General features: G+C 35.1%; 2 protein-coding genes across 6 annotated transcripts in view; one reads left to right on the top strand and one right to left on the bottom strand.

Moving 5' to 3' along the window:
* LOC113102944 (rho GTPase-activating protein 15-like) overlaps window positions 1–8,796 on the top strand; it is a 25,849-nt gene extending 17,053 nt beyond the window's left edge. For all 4 annotated transcript variants that reach the window (XM_026265894.1, XM_026265889.1, XM_026265898.1 and 1 more), the window contains 6 exons: window positions 519–617; window positions 1,824–1,901; window positions 2,913–2,966; window positions 4,051–4,182; window positions 4,263–4,368; window positions 8,372–8,796. In XM_026265894.1, coding sequence (XP_026121679.1) covers window positions 519–617; window positions 1,824–1,901; window positions 2,913–2,966; window positions 4,051–4,182; window positions 4,263–4,368; window positions 8,372–8,564 — 662 coding nt within the window. In that variant the 3' untranslated portion in view covers window positions 8,565–8,796. The remainder of the gene's footprint in view (window positions 1–518; window positions 618–1,823; window positions 1,902–2,912; window positions 2,967–4,050; window positions 4,183–4,262; window positions 4,369–8,371) is intronic.
* Window positions 8,797–14,005: 5,209 nt separating this feature from the next.
* LOC113102921 (zinc finger E-box-binding homeobox 1-like) overlaps window positions 14,006–21,235 on the bottom strand; it is a 32,286-nt gene continuing 25,056 nt past the window's right edge. For both annotated transcript variants that reach the window (XM_026265886.1, XM_026265888.1), the window contains exons 4-8: window positions 20,976–21,178; window positions 20,788–20,896; window positions 18,714–19,750; window positions 15,394–15,577; window positions 14,006–14,509 (exon numbers count right to left, since the gene is read on the bottom strand). In XM_026265886.1, coding sequence (XP_026121671.1) covers window positions 14,124–14,509; window positions 15,394–15,577; window positions 18,714–19,750; window positions 20,788–20,896; window positions 20,976–21,178 — 1,919 coding nt within the window. In that variant the 3' untranslated portion in view covers window positions 14,006–14,123. The remainder of the gene's footprint in view (window positions 14,510–15,393; window positions 15,578–18,713; window positions 19,751–20,787; window positions 20,897–20,975; window positions 21,179–21,235) is intronic.

The raw sequence follows: 21,235 nt of genomic DNA, 5'->3' as shown, positions 1-21,235 counted from the left end.
ATATATTGTAAAATGTAACTGATTACTGTGATTGATTTCAGCATCATAACTCCAGTCCAATAAAGTAATATTTATGCAGAAAGCATGAAATACTACCATTAATTTTTTTTTAATTGCATCTAATTGATCAAAAGTGTCAGTAAATAACATAAAAAAAAGAAATTCAAATAAATGCCGTTCTTTTCAGCTTTCTATTCATCAAAGCTTTCAAAAAATTTCCACAAAATATGAAACAGTAAAAACTGATTAGAAGAACAACTATTAATAACTGAGCACCAATAATAATTGATCATCATGTGACACTGAAGACTGGAGTAATGATGCATTACAGAAATAAATTACATTTTACAATATTTTCACACAGAAAACTGTTATTACGGTATTTTTGATCAGATAAATGCAGCTTTGATGCACAGAAGAGACTTCAGTTCATGAAATGGATTGTGAAGTTATTTGCTGGTTTTGTCTGTGAGTGTCCTGCGCTGGTTTGACCTGTTCCTCGGTGTGTCTGATCTCAGATCAGGTGTTCGGCTGTGGGCTGGAGCTGCTGTGTGAGCGAGAGAAGAGCTGCGTCCCTCAGTTCGTCAGGAAATGCACCGATACTGTGGAGAGGAGAGGTGCGATCAACCACACTTCAGCAGGACAGTATCCGGTCAAAAGTGACCAGACACCTCAAATATCAATCAGTCTAATATATTTTTGTTCAGTAATTTTTTTTTTTTTGTATTTTGAGAGATTTTTTTGGTACCAATTCATATTTATGCAGTAATTATGATATATTTTCCCATTGAAAAATACAAAAAGAAAATGTATTTCTAAGGTTTTAAAATTATTTTTTAATTAATGCAGTATTTCAGATAAAAAAAAGGCTAGGCCTTTAAAATCAATTTTTGAAGGCAGAATAACAACACCTCCTGGTGAGAGCAAAAAAAGACAAACCTGTAATTTCATTGTGTAACCACTAGATGCCAGTATAGACTTGTGAATTCCCTTTTCGTTTTATACATAATTGTTTACTTTTTTTAGATTGTATATTTAAATGTATTTGAAGGCATTCTCAAAAATTAAAACTTTTTGTCAAGGTTTATATTTTTTTGTTGTTTTAATTGTTGATTTGAAGTGTTGGTTTTTGCATTAATATTACTACATTCAAACCTGAACACAAAAAGCATTTTTTATTTTTTTATTTTTTTACACAAAACATTATAATTCTGTAAAAATGTGACAAATGAACAGGAATGTTTTAGCTAAATCCTTCTGGGTCTGATCTGATTTTAACCACTTATTTCAGTCTTCTGACTCATTTGAGTATGTATAATTCTGTACAGTATGTGTGTGTCTGTGGGTGTGTGTGTGTGTGTGTGTGTGTGAATGTATCTTGATGTTTTAGAATTTAACTTCTTCCTTGCTGTGCATTTTTTTTTATTCTGCATTGTGGGGGATTTGCAGATTGATAACACTAAAATCTTCCGTATTTAGATTTTTTCCCATTAATTTCCTACGGTCGCTAGTTTTTGACCGAAGACCATGAGTGTGACTATTATTTTAACGACCTTTAACTTTTTTGAATCGTGCCCTTTTTTGTGTTCACATAAAAGTCACCAAGTGTCGTACCATTCAGGTGAAGCTACGATTTGTAAAACTTCATAATGTCAAATTCTCCAGTCAGAAATGCTTTGTGTTTAAAGAAACATGATCACAAATCATTAGGACGCTGGATCTGAGAGTGAACCAGAATGAGATTGGTCTGCTTGATTCATTAGCACAATTTTAACAACCAGTCTTTTCCTTGAAATAATGTGCTTGTAAATGTGTTTTCTCAGGTTTGGAGACTGATGGGATTTACAGAGTCAGCGGGAATCTGGCCGTCATTCAGAAACTGCGCTTCTCTGTCAATCACGGTGAGAAAGAGTCAAAATCACATTAATATCATACCCATAACTGATGTGAGGAGCTGTCAGTCATTGTGATTAAAAGCAACTAAAATTTTTTAGTTTTTGTGATTAAAAGTGATATCAAAACTGAACATGTCCTGGTTTCACTGTGAATTATTCACTCTAACTATCAGCAATATACAGGGCATTAATACATTTCAGTCTCAGTTTTATGATCTCATTATTCTTATTTCTACAAATTAACATGTCATACATACAGTAATACACATTTTTTATTGATGATTTGAAAAATGCAAGAGATGCTTTTAAATTGGGACCAAATTGTTGGTTTTTAGTTACTCATAAATGTACATTTCATAGAATTAATATATATAAAAAAAAAAAAACATTTTTTTTGCATGTAACATGTTTGAATGTTTCTTTACAGTGTTGTTGTAAATAGTAGATCACAGAGGAGCGGCCTGTCATGTGACCTGTGAATGATGTCATCAGATGTTTGTGTGTGTGTGAGTGAGTGAGTGTTTGCGTGAGTGAGAGTTCATGTGAGTGTGTGAACGTGTTTGAGAGTGTGTGTTTGTGAGTGTGTGTGTGTGTGTGCGCGTGTGTGCGCATGTGTGCGCGTGTGTGTGAGTGTAAGAGTGAGTGTGTGTGTGACTGTGTGCGTGTGTGTGTGTGTGTGTGAGTGAGTGTGCAGGTTTATATGTCCTGGTGGGGACTTAGACCTGAATACACACAGACTCATGGGGACTGACGTCACATTGGGAACCTAAATTGAGGTCCCCATGGTGCCAAAGCTTATAAGTAAATCATACAGAATGAGTTTTTTTTTTTTTTTGAGAAAGTAAAACTGGTGGGGGGGGGGGGTAGGGGTTAGGTGTAGGGTTGGTGTGGGGCAATACCACATACAGTTTGTACAGTATAAAAACCATTGCACCTATGGGGAGTCCCCATAAACCACAAATGCAAGTGTGTGTGAGTGTGTGGTCACACGTGTGTAACTCATGTCGGTTCTTTCAGAGCGAGCCGTGACCACAGATGGACGCTATCTCTTCCCTGAGGATTTAGTTCAAGGTTTGTCGCTGATCTTACAGCTTTACCCTGCAGACGTCTCGCTGCTGCTTTCTGACTGAGTCTCCTGCTGCTCGTCGCTTCTCGCGAGATGTTTAGTGCAGGAAATCTGTGGCCAGTTTGATCAAGGGCTTATGGGTTTCAATCACGTAAAACGCTCTGATAAACACACATCACATGCTCAGTACAAGTCTGTGACATGCTGCTTCTTCTGCTGTAATGACCATGCTTTTAAACTTGAATCTACGGTACTCTTATTTTCTGTCAATGCAAAACTTTCAAGACCTGAATGTTCTTCAGGGTTTGAGTCATTCTTGTATTTCTGGATAAGAAAAAAAAAAAAAAAAATGTTATGATATCACATTTTTATTAACATCCTCTCTGGGTTATTATCATTCACTAACTTTAAAACCACAAGAAATAAATTAAGCATTAACTAAGACTTAAAAAAAAAACAAAAAAAAAACTATACAGGCACATTAAAAAAAATATAACTTTAAAATGGAAACAAAATATACAGTACATATAAAATCTTATAAAAAAATCTCAAAGATACTAAAATAACACGGATTTCTATGGTGTAAAATATTTCATAGATTGGCATAACAAAAAAAAAATTATATTAATTATTATAAAAATGCCGTTTTAATATTTTATTAGTTTACGTGACTTTCCAAGTCTAGAAATCACAATTTTAAAGATAGTTTTCCTTATATATCCCAGTTTTCCAGGGCCATGTGAATACTTGTTCTTCTTAAAAAAAATCTACTGAATTAATATCTATAAATATAAATATTCAAAAGCTGATTTTGTCTGATTTTTAAGTCATCTCAAGTCAAAACTGTCTTCTGTGCAAAACTATTTTTCAAATCAGCATTATGTCACAGAGTTATATTAAACCTTATTGAGGTTTGCAAGAGAGAAACTTTAATCAAATGATCTCGGTTGATTTGCTTCTTCACCTTTTCTTGACCTTTGACCTTCTACTTCTGCAGATCTTGTCCTGCATCATGATGCCTAAAAACATGCAGCATCTCTGTGAGTGGCACAGCGTTCACGACTCACATGCTCTCTGTTTTTCCTGCAGAGCGTCTGGATCTGGACGACCCGCAGTGGGAGGACATCCACGTCATCACCGGAGCACTCAAGCTGTTCTTCAGAGAGCTGCCCGAGCCGCTCGTGCCCTACGAGTTCTTCCAGGACATCGTGGAGACCGTCAGTGAGTGATGGCGAGGAAACCAGAGTAGATAAATGATAAATGATTCATTAGAAATGACTCAGTGCTTCTGTGTCCTGTAGAACTGTCTGATCACGAGGAGAAGGTGGAGAGACTGAAGCTGCTGGTCCTCAGTATGCCTCCGCCCAACCACCACACCCTACGACACATGATCCGACACCTCAGACGGTACGATCACACACACACACACACACACACACACACACACACACAAACGGTCACTCAAACAATCACTCACTCACACTCACTCCCTCACACCCTCCCTCAAACGCTCACTCACGCTCACTCCCTCCCTCAAACGCTCACTCACACTCACTCAAACACTCAAACACACTCACTCCTTCAAACGCTCACTCACACTCACTCAAACACTCAAACACACTCACTCCCTCAAACATTCACTCCCTCAAACATTCACTCACACTCACTCCCTCAAACACTCATTCACACAAACACTCACTCCCTCAAACGCTCACTCCCTCAAACACTCACTCCCTCAAACGCTCACTCACACTCACTCCCTCTAACGCTCACTCACTCCCTCAAACGCTCACTCATACTCACTCCCTCAAATGCTCACTCACTCCCTCAAACACTCACTCAAACACCCACTCACTCTCACTCACTCAAACACCCACTCACTCCCTCAAACGCTCCCTCCCTCAAACGCTCACTCACACTCACTCCCTCCCTCAAACGCTCACTAACACTCACTCCCTCAAACGCTCACTCATACTCACTCCCTCAAACGCTCACTAACACTCACTCCCTCAAACGCTCACTCATACTCACTCCCTCAAATGCTCACTCACTCCCTCAAACACTCACTCACTCCCTCAAACACTCACTCACTCACACTCACTCAAACACCCACTCACTCTCACTCACTCAAACACCCACTCACTCTCACTCACACTCACTCCCTCAAACGCTCACTCCCTCAAACGCTCACTCCCACTCACTCCCTCCCTCAAACGCTCACTCACACTCACTCCCTCAAACGCTCACTCACACTCACTCCCTCAAACACTCACTCAAACACTCACTCTCACACACTCACTCCCTCAAACACTCACTCACACTCACTCACTCCCTCAAACACTCACTCCCTCAAACACTCACTCACACTCACTCACTCAAACACCCACTCACTCTCACTCACACTCACTCCCTCAAACACTCACTCACACTCACTCTCCCTCAAACACTCACTCCCTCCCTCACTCACTCCCTCCCTCAAACACTCACTCCCTCAAACACTCACTCCCTCAAACACTCACTCCCTCAAACACACACTCCCTCAAACACACACTCACTCAAACACACACTCACACTCACTCCCTCAAACACTCACTCACTCACACTCACTCAAACACTCACAAACACACACACACACACACACACACACACCCTCACACTGTCCTCATTTTTCAAAATGCTTAGAACACCGCAAAAACTCACAATATATATATTGGCGTTTGGTTGAGGAATCACAGATGAAGAGATCACTTTATCAACATCATGTGGTTAATAATGTGGATTACGCTTGAAAAAATCACTTACTTTGTAGAATCATTTCATAATTCTGCTCCTTTTAGCAAGCAGTTCAGTGCTTCAAAACATATTAAGTGAATCATTTGCAAAGCAGTTGACGCTTTGATTCAAACGTTCAAAAAGCCTCCCTTCAGTCACTCACTTGTCACCTCTCACAGCCACAAAATACTTCTTTAATTCCAACCCTTGTATTTAAGCTCAAATCAAACCAACTGTGCCCTGCTGGCTTTTAAGCTCTACTCATTGATTGATTCATAATGATACTCTGATTGGATGGCTCTAGTCTCCGCCCACTTGTCTTCCACCAATGAGAAATTCACAATTGATCTCACTGATCTCAGCTGATCAGAATAATAATGAGGTTTGAAGCTCCAGACTTCATCAGTGAAACACATTTCTGTCTTTCTTTATCTCTCCTTCTGTAGTATATGATAATAAAATGATTTCTCTCCTGGGTTCACAGTTTGTGTAGTTATAGTTGGTTGAACTGTTGTGATTGAGACACTAGAGGGCGCTGTGTGTCTTCATTACAAACACAGAGTTCACTCAAGAAATAGATAGGACACATGCTTGCTTGTGCCTTTGTGTCTATTTTTGTTGTCCTCGGTATATAGTTTTAAATATGACAAAATACTAAATCATTTGCAAAGCAATTGATTCATTTGATTCAATTTTTTTTAAATCCTCCCTTCAGTCATCGCTATTCACAACCACAGAATACTGTCTTTCATTTTCAACTGAACAATTAAATTAATATCAGCTGTTTATTATAAACCTAGGTGCCATAATACAGGAAATTATGCTCTAAATAAGAAAACCATTTTATAGATTGATGATTACATTTTTTTTTTTTACTTATCAGGAAAGCATCGATGTTCTGAGAAGCCAGAAAACAAAACGCTGAAGGAATTGTACCTAAATAAATGTAATCAAACGTAAAGAATCATCATCAGCACATGAAGAACCATGAAAAGACACAAATAATACTAGCTTGTTTAAGTCGTTTTCTCTCTCTCTCTCTCTCTCTCTCTCTCTCTGTGGCTTGTTTTGAGTCAAAGCAGTGAGTCATTTACAAAGCAATTGATTCATTTAATTCAAATAGTCAAACATCCTCTTTTCAGTCATCGCTATTCATGACCACAACATACTTCTTGTCTTGTTTTTCAACTTTAGACACAAACAGCTCTTGGTCAGAAGAAACAGAGCAGGGAAAGATCACCCATGAGATCTCTTTAACTTCTCAGTTCTTTCTTTAAGTTTTGCTGAGACTCCATTTACACGCCTAGAGTTTGAGATCTTAGATTTGAGCTCAATATGAGTTCTGCTCCACATTCATTTCATACTTTATATATTTAGCAGATGAAGTCATTTGAAAGCAATTCGTGAAAAAGAGCTGACAATATTCTTAATATAAACAACTGTTTAACATTATTTTACAAAACAACATGTACAGACAAAAATCGGAAGAAAATAAAACAAAAAGCACACATTTGGGTGTGCTAAAAACAAGAGCATTTGTAAGTCTAGACACATCAGCTGGATAGTTCATTAACTATACGATGACTAATTAATTGACAATTAACACCCGCATTGGTAAGGCTTACAAACCAACTCCATCATCAAAAAATACATAAATAAATTAATTAATTAATTAAAAATTAATAAAAAATAAAAAAGTAATAATAGTATTTTTTTAGGTGATGAAACATAAATATATTTATAAATATATTTATAAATATATTTATAAATAAATATATTTATTTTTTAAATTGGAGCAGAAGTTTTTCACGTTATAAGACCGCTACCCAAAACGTTCTGAAAAGGTTCTCTCAAGGTTATAAACAAACGTTCTTCTATTAATGTTAAAAGAACATTCATTCTAGTGACACTCTTAAAATAAAGGTGCTTCACGATGCCTTTTTTGTCCAAATGGTTCCATAACGAAGAACATTTATGTTTCACAAAAGCTTCTTTGTGGCGAAAGAAGGTTCTTCAGATTATAAAATCTAAGAAAGAGATGGTTCTTCTTCTTCTATGGCATCGCTGTGAAGAAGCTTTATTTTTAAGAGTGCACCCGCTCTTTTATTTACTAATAACATAATTTATACATTGATCACGGAATGATTTATTTGTAAAAACATAAAAAAAAAAAAAAACGTTTTTTCAAATGTTACTTTTTTTCAAATGTTACTTTTTTCAGAATGTTCATTCAAATGTAACATTCCATTTTAGCAAAATGCAACATTTAAAAAAACTGGGATATTTTGAATGTTCCGAGAGAATTGAAAGTGTCACGTTTTGAAGGGAACGTTATCTTTGAAGGCATTTTCGTCGATTCTGAAACGAGCTTGAGTAGAAAAGTCTTCTAGATCTGTACTCTTCATGACTTGTGACTCATTTTTACTGAGGAGAAACATCTAAGCCAAAGTTGAACTAAACGGAGCTAGAGAACATGAAGAGCATGAAGATCTTCTGTGGTTTGGTATCTCTGGAGGAAGTAACCCACAGGAAGCTCTTCGCTTCTCTTTTACTTTCCTTTTTTAACGTGGAAGTTTTGAGCAGCTGCTGGATCAGCGCTGTTTTTAGATGACATTAACCCTTCGCTGTGTGTGTTCAGGGTGATGGAGTGCTCCGACAGCAATCGCATGACCACGCAGAACATCGGCATCGTGTTCGGCCCCACGCTGATGCGTCCCGAGAACGAGAGCGGAAACATGGCCTTTAACATGGTGTACCAGAACCAGGCCGTGGAGCTGCTGCTGAGCCAATACCTGCAGATCTTCGGAGACGAGCAGACGGGAGCTTCCTGAAACAATCCCAGACTGCACTGGGACACGAGGACGAGTCTGGACACAGACTGCAGCATTACTCCACAGACTCACCGGAGATATGAGAGACCACCACCGGCTCACGTGTCACAAATAATAAGAGTAATAAAAAGAAATAATATTTTGCATGAAGAAAATGAATTTTTACGACCATTAAGATCACATAATAATATTGTCCTATTTTTAATTAAACACATTTTCGACATAAATTCTCAAAGACATTTTACTTCTTTTTTTACTTCTTCGTTTTTTAATTTCTAAAAAAATATATATTTGCATATTTTGCATGAAGAAAATGAATTCTAATTAGGATTGACAGTATGATATTATTTTCATCACAATTAAAATCATAATTATTTTTTTAAAGATATTATTTTAATCACATTTAAAAAATGTTCAAAGCATCCAGGCATTTTGCTTAATTTGTTTTGTTCTAAAAGATAGACATTATATTTTGCATTAAGAAAAATGGTTAATAATTAATAATAATCTTTATGCAAAAATATAATTTCTTTCTTTTGATGTTTTGAGTGACCTGGGAATGTTCATGACAGGGTTTTTTTTACTCAAATGTATTTGTGTAAGTGTGTGTGTGTTTGAGTCTGTGTGTGTGTGTGATTCGTCTTTCAACTCTTCAGATTTCATCCCTAGTGCCTTTTAACAGTTTTCATCTCAAATGATTTCCCGCTCAGAGCTCCTGCAGATTTAATGCAGAAGAACACACAGCACACGTCCCTCAGTAATCAGGAAGATCAGGAAGATCAGTGCAGGTCACACGCTTCAGACGTTCAGTCGTCCTTTAATCGGGAAATAAAAGTGGATGCAATTCTCTCCAAAATACGATGCAATTCCCTTTCCATTGTTTCTAATGCGTGTGTGTGTGTGTGTGTGTGAGAGAGAGAGAGAGAGCTTGTGAGTGTGTGTGTGTGTGTGATTGAGTGAGTGATAGTGTGTGTGTGTGTGTGCGTGAGCTTGTGTGTGTGTGTATATGTGTGTGTGTGTGTGTGTGTGTGTGTGTGTGTGCGTATGCATGTGTGTGTGTGTATGCATATGTGTGTGTGCGTATGCATGTGTGTGTGTATGCATATGTGTGTGTGTGTGTGTGTATATGCAAGTGTGTGTGTGTGTGCGTGCGTATGCAAGTGTGTGTGTGTGCGCGTATGCATGTGTGTGTGTGTGTTTGTATGCAAGTGTTTGTGTGTGCCTATGGATGTGTTTGTGTGTGTGTGTGTGTGTGTGTGTATGCATGTGTGTGTGTGTGTGTGTGTGTATATGCAAGTGTGTGTGTGTGTGCGTATGCAAGTGTGTGTGTGTGTGTGTGTCTGCATATGTGTGTGTGTGTGTTTATGCAAGTGTGTGTGTGTGTGCGTATGCATGTGTGTATATGCAAATGTGTGTGTGCCTATGCATGTGTGTGTGTGTGTGTGTGTGCGTATGCATGTGTGTATATGCAAGTGTGTGTGTGCGTATGCATGTGTGTGTGTGTGTGTGTATGCAAGTGTGTGTGTGTGTGCGAATGCATGTGTGTGTATGTGTGTGCCAGTCTCAGCGCGGGTGGAGCTCCGCTGCCATTTCTCCAAAACTCTGCTTTTAATAACAGAACAAAAGAGGAACTAAAAATGCATATGTTTAAAAAATGTGCATCCCCTCCCGCCCCACGCCGTGGTTTGGTAATTTTATATGGACTGTGGCTTTGGCTCTCGACTAAAAGAGCCGGGCAGAAGAACAAGAACCGGGGCCGCGTACACACATTTTAATGCTTGATTTGATATATTTATTCATTTTTATTTTCTTATTATTTCAATTCCACGAGGGGCCACAAAGAAGGTTTTCAGAGGAGAAGCAGAACAGAAAGGACTGATGTTATTATATTCTTCATTATTTCTGAAGGCATGCGTTATTATGAACCTTCATGGCCTTTCTAGAAAGAAGAAACAGAATTCATGCAACGGAAATGCTCTCTTTGCTGCAGATTTCATAGATCTGAGCTGTCTGTTGTATATAAAACAGAACTGTGAATATCGGGCTAAACTTCTGGTTTTGTGTTCTTTCAGAAGAAATGGAGAGAAAATGAAAGTTCACCTTTCATTTGTAGGTGAAAGAGTCTTTTAGAGAGAAACAGGTTTTCGTGATTCATTCAGGTTCATCGTCTGACTCTCCTCATGTTCTCTGTGTTTCTCCTACACTCGTGAAATATTATATTTTAATATGAGAGCTCTCAGTTTTGTGTGAATGTTTCCTTTTCATAATCTGTCTATTATGATGAAGACGACTAGTCATAAAACATCAGTTCATCAGACCACATCCATAGTCAGAGTGACTTGCATTTTCTCCCTTTAAATATTGTATTTCAGAATTATGAGAATAAAAACAGAAAAACTGTTCAGAAAGAGCTTCTGCTTTTTGAATTTTTTTTTTGCTTATTAATATAACATTGATATTATTTAATGACAAAACATCCAGACATTTTGTTTTTATTGATTGATTGATTGATTGGCGATGACAGTTATATTTAGCAAAAATCAATTGAATTTTAAGGATAATTAGAAAAACAGTATGATGTTATTTTAATACAATTTCAACACATTTTTGCTGTAAATTCTCAAAGCACCCAGACATTTTATGTTTTTTAATTCTTTATTATTTTATGATTATTTTTTTATTTTATTTTTGACAGTAATGGTTCTCTTAGGGATAAAAAAAAAACAGAAATTGTATTTTTCATAAAGAAATATAATTTTTATATCAAGATAACATGGTATTATTTTAATAACAATTAAATAAATCATCAAAACATTCCAAATATTTTAATTAATATATATATATATATATATATATATATATATATATATATATATATATATATATATATATATATATTGTATGAAGAACATTTTTTTTAAGATCATGAAGATTATATTATTAATTATATTATTATTTTAATGACAATTAAACATATTTTTTAAACAAATTCTCAAAGCACCTGGACGTGTTTTTATTTAAAGAATAATGATAATTAGTAGTTTTGCATGAACCAATATATATTTTTAGGATCATTAAGATACTATTATGATATTACTGTAATAAATATTTATTTTATGTCAAAAATTTATTTTTTGACAATAATAATTATTTTAGGCTCTAAAAAAATTTAAAATATATATTTTGCATAAAGAAAACTTTATATTATTTTAATGACAATTAAACACATTTTTGCTATAATTTCTCAAAGCATCCAGACATTTTTTTTTTTTTTTAATTCTTTTATTTCAACAATAATAATTGACTAAGGTTAAAAAAAATATATAATTTGCATAAAAATATAATTTTTTAAGGGTATTGTTTTAATAATTAAATAAAGCATCCAAACATTTAAAATATTTTAATTCCATTTTAAGCACGAATAATACTTAGTAAAAAAAAATATATATATATATATGTATATATATATATATATATATATATATATATATAATATATTTTTTTAAATAAAATGTACATTTAAATAAATTTTTAGGATCATTAAGATAACATTATAATATTAATTTTCTGATGATTAAACACTTTCTGTTTGGCAAGACCTTCTGTTGTGGATTTATTTTTACTTTACGTTCATCAGGATCAGTTCATATGTTTTATGATTAATGCTGTAGGGACATTAGCCGTGTTCTCAGAGATGCAGATGAGCAATATCTCTGAACCCAGAGATCATTATATATTATTAAAAATGTGAACCAACATCCGCTTGCAGTCTCTCTGACGTGAAGCGCACTGTTTAGGTGGAGGCCTGAAATCAGTGCAGATTTGAGTCAACAGTGTAAATGTGCTTCCCCGGTAAAGTCACACTCTTACCTCAGAGCCTCTCATTTTCATCTCATTAGAAAGAAAAGCAGCAGAGTTCAAAGAAACTGATGTTAGATTTATGATCTGTGGGACGAAGAGTGATTTTAGAGTCATCACAAATATTGTGTTGAGATTCGATTCAAGTGAGAGATTCAACACTCGCAAATAATGCATGGAAAGCACAATCAAAACTCCAGGGGCTGTACTTTCCAAAATATGTACAACTTTATTACAAAGATTATGTATTAACATTTTAACAAAGCTTAAAAATTTGGTATAAAAATAACACTGGTGAAAATAGAGCACAGTTCTGGTGCAACGTTCACGTTTACAGAGAGTTAATAGTAATAAAAAAGTCAAGCACTAAATGAGTGAAGGCAGATTTAAAGCACCGATTGCATTCTGTTAATTAAATTCCTGCATTTTTAAAGAGCAGACATTTGCATAATTGGCAATATTATAAAGCTTCCCGGCTCATATTCAGTGCAACACATGATCGACTGGCTTTCTTTCTCAAAAGGACACTTTAAAAATGGATTGCATTGCATCATCAACACATGATTTGTGCAAATATTAATAGCTATTATGTTGAAATATTTAATATTGTCTTGTGTTAATAACTGCTCCTGAGCTCTTAAAATGCATCAAATACATGAAAACTAAAAGGTCATATTTCACTCCAAAAAAAAAAGAGAAAGAAAACAATATATAATAATAATAATAATATATTTTTTTGTATTTCCTTATTTTCCTTACACTAATGACAATTTAATGCCAGTGCGGAAAAATCGTCTGCATGCAAAATATAATTCCATATTTATTTATTTTTTATATTATTTTAGTTTGAGATATGACATACTTGGTAGAAAAGTATTTTATAAAGAAAATAAAACCTTCTTTCAGAACCATTTCAGATCACTGCATTATGACATTTACATAATTCAATTATTTGTAAAAAAAAATAAAAAAATAATATCATGTCCAAATTTCATGATTTATATATATGCATTACAATAATACGCTTTTTATTTTCTTCATTTATAATTTTTCTTATGCACTGCCAGTGCAAAAAAATAAATTAAAAAAAATCCTAATGGTCCTAAAACAGGCATAATTTTCTTTATGCAAAATATAATTTTATTTTGATTTGAAATATGACTTTCTGAGATTATTCATTGGCATTTATTTATTTATTTAGTATGTTTTGTTATTTATTTATCTAGTTCTATGTATGAATTTGTTCATTTCATGTATCAGTGTCCCTGCAGCACAGAAGCAGTCATCAGTGTCACAGACGTATATTTGTAGAAATAGACAACAATACATTGTATGAGACACAATTATACATTTCTCTTCTATGCATAAAAATCATTAGGATATTAAGAAAAGATCATGTTCCATGAAGATATTTTGTAAACTTCCTACCGTAAATATATCAAAACTTCATGTTTGATTAGTAATATGCATTGCTAAGAACTTCATCTGAACAACTTCCATTCCAGATTCCAGATTTTCAAATAGTTGTATCTCAGACAAATATTGTCCTCCGAACAAACCACACATCATCTCAATTTCAAAAAATGCACCCTTTTGACTGGTTTTGTGCTCTAGGGTCACATATTTGCCTAAATGGCCTAAAAGCGCAGGGATGTGTTGGTTCACAGTCTGAACACTGAAGAGGACGCGTCAGTGTGTGCTTCACATCTTTGGTAAACACTGCAGTATGGTCTGCTCTCGCTCTCCATCAGGACTCTCCTGTTTCTGGTTTCCGTCTGTCTGCTCTGTCCTCACTCCTCCATGGTAAGCGCTCTCCTCTTCCTCGTCCTCGTCCTCGTCCTCCTCGTCTCTGCTGGAGTCGCTCTGGTACGCGGCGGGCGGCTCGCTGATGTCCGGGTCGCTGTCGCGGCTGCAGAAGGCGTAGCGGTGGTTCATGTGCTGCGAGTACGAGCCCGAGTGTGAGAAGCGTTTGCCGCACTTGTCGCACTGATATGGCTTCTCTCCGGAGTGCAGGCGGCTGTGTTCAATCAGATGATGCTTGTGTTTGAACGCCTTCTTACAGATCTGACACTCGTGAGGTCTCTTCCCTGCACGGGGCGAGAAGAAAGAGGAGCTACTCTTCAGTCTGCTCGTGTCTCTCTTTACCTTTCTGTATACTGGATTTTTTAAGTATCATGAACGAGTATATGAATTTACTTAAAGATGTATGTGTATCTAAATTAAATTCACTAAATTACTTTATAGACACTTTAGTAAATGTGCATTCTAGTGAATAAAAATTAAAAAAATGAGTGAAAAATAATAATAAAATAAAAACTTTTTTTTAATTAAATTATACTTAAAATAAATATAAATAACATCTATCTATCTATCTATCTATCTATCTATCTATCTATCTATCTATCTATCTATCTATCTATCTATCTATTTATTTATTTATATTCAAAATTTCAATCATTTAATTTTTTATATTTAAATTTTTATTTTATTTTATGTATGTATATAAACTGTATATGTGTGAAAAATCTTTATATTTCAAAAACATTATTTTAAACAAGTGAAATAATTTTTATTTGTATATATATATATATATATATATATATATATATATATACAAATAGAATGATTAATTAATATAATTTATAAATATTATATATTATATAATTTTTATAAATAATATTAATTATGAATTATATTTATTTTATATTATATTTCTGATAATTTATATTTATTTTATATAGCAATTTATATCTAAATAATTACAATTTATTAATAATAATACTGATAAAATATTACATAACAGAAAAATAATATAATAAATTAGAATATAAATAAAACGATTAATACAATAGTTCAGCCAACACACACACACACACACACACACACACACACACATACATACATATAGATATATTTGATGTAAACTGTTATAATTAAACGTACTCATGTTAGGGTAAAGGCTGTACTGTACCTGTGTGCTCATATTTATGGCGCAGCAGAGAGCTGCTCTTCTGGAAGGTTTTGTCGCAGATGTCGCAGGCGTACAGTCCTTCCTCCGTCTTCTTCAGCCTCTTCCTCCCAGGACCGATCTCTCCATCCATCCCATCATCCATCAAACACAGATACTCCACACCGCCACGATTCAGCGCTTCAGCCTGCCCAGAGAAAAGAAGAAAATATTAGTTATTATTAGGCCCGCATGCAATGTGTTCCTCAATATTTCACACAAAAACATTAACTTAGAAATCAAGATCGTAGATTAATCTTAAAATCCTCAAACCTAAGATTTTTGAGAAAGTAGTTGACAGGCACCTTCAGGACCACCTCAAACTCAACAATACAGCACAGAAACAGCTTTAGTGAGAGTCACAAATGACCTGCTGATGACAGATGACGCTGGTTCACCATCACTCCTTGTCCTCCTGAACCTTTCTGTAGCGTTCGATACCGTTGATCACGGTATACTTCTCAACCGGCTACACCACTCTATTAACTCTTAATAACACTGTCTTGCACTTGTTTGAGTCATACCTCAAAGACAGATCTGAATTTGTGGCTCAAGGCCCCGTTCACATGCGGTGGGTTGCGGGGTACCACAGGGCTCAGTTCTCTGACCTATCTTATTCATTTTTTACATGCTCCCCCTCGGCAAAGTCATCAGTTGCTTCAGAATTTCTTTCCATTGTTACACTTATAATTATACATGAAAACTGATACTCACACATCATCATCATCGTCATCATCATCATAATCCACTCTACCCACACTCACTTGTCTGGAGGAGATTAGGGCATGAATGAATTAGAACTTTCTCCAGCTGAACAGCTCAAAGAAATTCTCATTGGTTCTTCTCATCAGACAGGATCATCCACCATAACCTGTTTTACATTTCCTGGCCAGGACATTCCCCTATCACCATTAGTCACCAATCTCTGCATCAGGTTTGACCCTCATTAAACCTTTGAGGCCCACATTAAACATCTCGGCAAAACATCTTTTCACCACCTCAGGAATATGGCTCCATCTCAATCCCATACTCAAAAAATTTGCTTAAAAAGTTCTTCAGTGTTTACATTTCTTTTAGTGTTTACATTTCTTGTGTTAATTTTAGTTGGCAGCTGGTTTTAACTTAATTTCTTAATTGCTTTATTTTATTTTGACTCTTTTATAGCACTAAGATGTTCTGCTTTAGAAATAAAATGTATTTTTATATATGAATATGAGTGTGTTAGGAAATATGGGGTGTATTTCAAGACACAGTTTGATATTTTCAAATTTCTAAATCTTTTTCTTTTGCAGTTCATTATTATATAAAGTATTATTATATGTAATTCGCCATGTAATTTATCAAATATTAAATAAATACATTTTTAAAACTCGCCTGAAGTAGTTTAAATGCATGTATAACACCACATTGCAAGTTAATATCTAAATGAACTTATTTAGTTACTGCACTTTCATTTACGTGGTCATAATTCTGGAAAACAGCATTTGCTATTTTAATCCGGCATTTTAATCATGCAATTGTATACAGCACATTTTTATTTACCAGATGTGTTTATCTAGAAATTTGACAGTGCATTTAAGAGAGACTCACTTTTGTTAGTATATTTGATCCTTGTGAAGCAAATGCATGACTAGGACTACTGTTTTCTAAATATACTTGAATATGTCACCAGTGTAACGTTGAGATGCTGAGATATGAGTGTGCAGGCGTGTGCACTTGCTGCCCTTTGACATGAAGTGCAGGGAATTTCCCTGAGCGTGGCATGTTTGTTTATTGCTCAAGCAGAGGAAATCAATCACCTTCACAGGGATGTCAGCGCAGCTGGTGCAATATGAGGTGGTCTTGCATTATATGCATGTGTTTATATATAGTAAACCTTTCATGCTTTTATGACTAAGAGTGTAAAATCGATCTTTCTCATTCTAATATTTATTTAATTTGCTTACTAAGTACAAGCATTCCCAAAGATTGAAGATTAATGCTGAATATTACATTAATAAACTAAATAAAATGTAAACTATTCTGTTTTGTAACTATTGGATTTGGCTAATTTATTGAAAGGTTTTAAACGATTGGTTTTCAGAACATCAACCATGAATACAATTTGTTTTGGCTTTTAGTTAAAATCACTTTTTTTTTTTGTCAAAACGAAGTTAAATGTAACTTTTAGTAGATACACTTAACTATATTATCATCTGGATCTAATCTGCTAAGTGTGACTAAAAGGCATAAAGATATGATAAACATCACTGTTTTCTGCAAAGCTGCTTTGAATCAGTGTGTGTTGTGAAAAGCAATACAAATCAATAAAACAATTAAACAATTAAACAATTAAAAGTTGTTTCCTTGCAATAAAATAAACAAAAATCTAAACCAAGGGCTACTGGGTATTTCAAAAAAAGGAAATAATGATGACAATATGTTCCACCCCAACTTCCTGTTTCAACAGGAAATATATCTACACAGGACAGGAAACTACTTGTCAAGGTGTTACACTGGTCTTTTTTGATGTTTTTCACATTCATTTAATTTTATTATAAATATTTAGACTACATTTTTGTTATAATAAATATTTTAGATTTCATTATTCATATTTACAGTAGAATACATTTTTGTTATAATGCATATCATATTTTTGTATAATATTTTGTATATTGAATATTGTATTGAATATTTTATTGTATATATTTAGATTACATTTTATAATAATGAAAACCATATTTACAATATTTTCATTCACATATTTAGATTAAATTTTTGTTATAATGAATATCATATTGGCAATTTTATTACATATATTTAGAATACATTTTGATTACAATAAATATATTTTTATTTTTATATTTTATTATACATATTTAGAAAAACATTTGTTATAAAGGAATATAATATTTAATTTTTTACACATATTTAGAATATATGTTTGTTATAATGAATGTGATTTGTCTATTTTTCTATCTTATTATACAGATTTAAACACTTTTTTTAAGTTAAATTTAATTTTATTTTATATTACAAATTCAGATTTTTTTTGTTATAATACACACCATATTGTATTTTCATATAATATTACAAATGTTTAAAATACACTTTGTAATAATTAATAAAATCTTTCCTTTCACATATTTACAATACATTTGTTATAAAGAATATCATGTTTTTATTTTTATATTTTATTACACATATTTATAACACATTTTTGTTATAAAAATATATATTTTTTATTATACATATAATTCATATATATTTTGCAGTAGCCTTTATTTCATTGTGTTTTCTCTTACCATGATCGAATGTCTTTCATGTTGTATTCTCTTCAGCATTGACTCTGACTCCGCCTCCATCATATACGCCACAGGAGACAGGAAGCCCGGACTGGGCACGGGTGGCGTGAGAGGAAGTGATGTCAGACCGTTGTGTCCCAAACCAGGGGGGATCATGTGATTTAAGAACGGGAAGCTGCTGAACATCGTGCTGCTGAACAGTGGCGACGCTGTATAGGCCCCACCCACCTGCTGCTGGGAGGGCGGAGTCAGTCTCTTGAACACGCCCTCGTGATGCATTGAGTTGCCATTACATGCCAGATTCTGCGGCGCGGCCGAATGCACTTTGGGAATAGATAAGTCTAAAGGTTCGCTCTGGATGTGGTTTGGTTGCCGTGGCGACATGTTGATTGACAGGTCCAAGCTTGGAGGAGAGCCGAAACGTGAGCCGATTGGATGCTGGCATTCAGGTAAAGCGGGTGACGTGGGTTTTCTCGGACTCGCACTTCCTTCGCTTGGCCAGCGGTTATCCAGCTGCGCGGGTGTCGGTAAAGGCACGAGGATCTGCTGCGGCACAGAATGCCAAGATGCCCGCTGCGGCGACGACAGCTCTCTATAAGGCGCGTGATTGGTTGTAGGCGATGTTTGGATGTCGTACAGCCGAGAGAAGTTTTCAGTTTTCGCTTGTTTCTCATCTCTCACCTCCCTCCGCAGCATCTCTTGCAACAGGTGCTCGAATTTGCTGCGCGACTGTAGCAGCGGCAGAAGCGATGTGCCTTTAAACACACCAGTCCTCAGCGCCAGATCCTCTGCTGGGTCCCACGAGTGGCTCAGGACGGGGACAGATGACTCGGGCAGGAACCGAGAGCCCTTTCTCCCGCTGACAGCAGGGGGCGACGTGGGCGAAGGAAAGAGGTACGCGGGATGGGCGTTGTAATGAGCGATGTTACCTGTCGCGCCGCCGCCGCTTAGACACTTCTTACTGCTGAGGTGAGAGCTGTAGGAGCCCGAGTGACTAAAGCGCTTCTTACAGTTCGAGCATTCGTACGGCTTCTCACCTGAACAGGAGAAACACAGAAATGTGACATAATTAGACATTAAAACGAATAATCGCGATTAATCACATACTTCCATCAAAATAAAAGTTTATGTTTATATATTATATGTGTGTGTACTGTGTATATTTTTTTGGTATTTATAAATAGATACAGATATATGTATACATTAAAAAAAATTGTGTTTCAAAACGATTAATCGCGATTAATGAAATTCAAAATAAACGTTTATGTTTACATACTATATGTGCGTGTATATTTATAAGGTACATATATAAATACACACATGTGTATATATTTTAAATATATATTTGTATTGCAAAATAATTATTCACAATTAATTGCATTGGAGAAACACAGAAATGCGACATAATTTGAAAGGGCTGCAAAACGAAAAGTCGCGATTAATTGCACACTTTTATCAAGATAACATTTTATGTTTGCATACTTTATGTGTATGCACTGTGAATATTTATTAGGCTTATTTAAATACACACTCACATATGTATATATGTTTTTTATTGTATTGCAAAAGGATTAATCGCATTCTAAATAAAATGTTTACATACTACACAGTACATGACCCTGGAGCAAAAAAACAGTCATCATTAGGATATTAAGTAAAGATAAGTTTCATTAAGATATTTGATAAGTTTCCTACAGTAAATATATCACAATTTCATTTTTGATTAGTACTATGCATTGCTAAGAACTTAATTTGAGCAACTTTAAAGGCGATTTTCTCAATATTTAGATTTTTTTGCATCCTCAGTTTTTCAAATTCTTGTATCTCGGCCAAATATTGTCCTACCGTAACAAACCATACATCACTGGAAATATTATTTAGAATTAATAATTCTGACTTTTTAAGTCAATTATTATTTACCAAAGTACTGTATGACTGTTTTCTTAACAATTATTTTTTTCTTATGTGACAGAAGTTGATTTATACACATTTCACTCCAATTTCAAATATATATACAGTATATATATATATGGTCATTTCTTGGTGAGATTCATTTCACGCTCGAGTCTCTTACCGCTGTGAATGCGCAGGTGCTCTTTGAGGTGATGCTTGTATTTAAAGGCCTTTCCACACTGATTGCACTTAAACTTTCTGTTCTCCAGACCGGGCTCAGACATGGAGTTCTGGAAGAGATGTGAAATCATGAGCATGCTGTGTTTCTGTTTATGTGTGGTTAGTTATGCATGCATTTGATGTCAGCACCTTGTCTTGAGTCTGGTGAAGGGTCAGGTGCCGCTCCATCTGAGCGTGGTACGGCGTACTGTATCCACACAGAGGACACACGCTGTCTCCTCCATCCCGGTCCTGACAGAACTTCATGTGTTCCTGCAGAGACGCGTTGTGCCGGTACGTCCGCTGGCAGTATGGACACATCTGAACGGCGTCAGGGTTTAAGGCTCCACTGTCTGCACAAAGAGATTCCGGTCAACTTTGGTTTTGGGATTCATCTTTAAATAACTTAA

This window comes from Carassius auratus, chromosome 6 (assembly GCF_003368295.1).
Source record: "Carassius auratus strain Wakin chromosome 6, ASM336829v1, whole genome shotgun sequence".
Lineage (NCBI taxonomy): Eukaryota > Metazoa > Chordata > Actinopteri > Cypriniformes > Cyprinidae > Carassius > Carassius auratus.
This window is presented reverse-complemented; position numbering and strand designations above follow the sequence as displayed.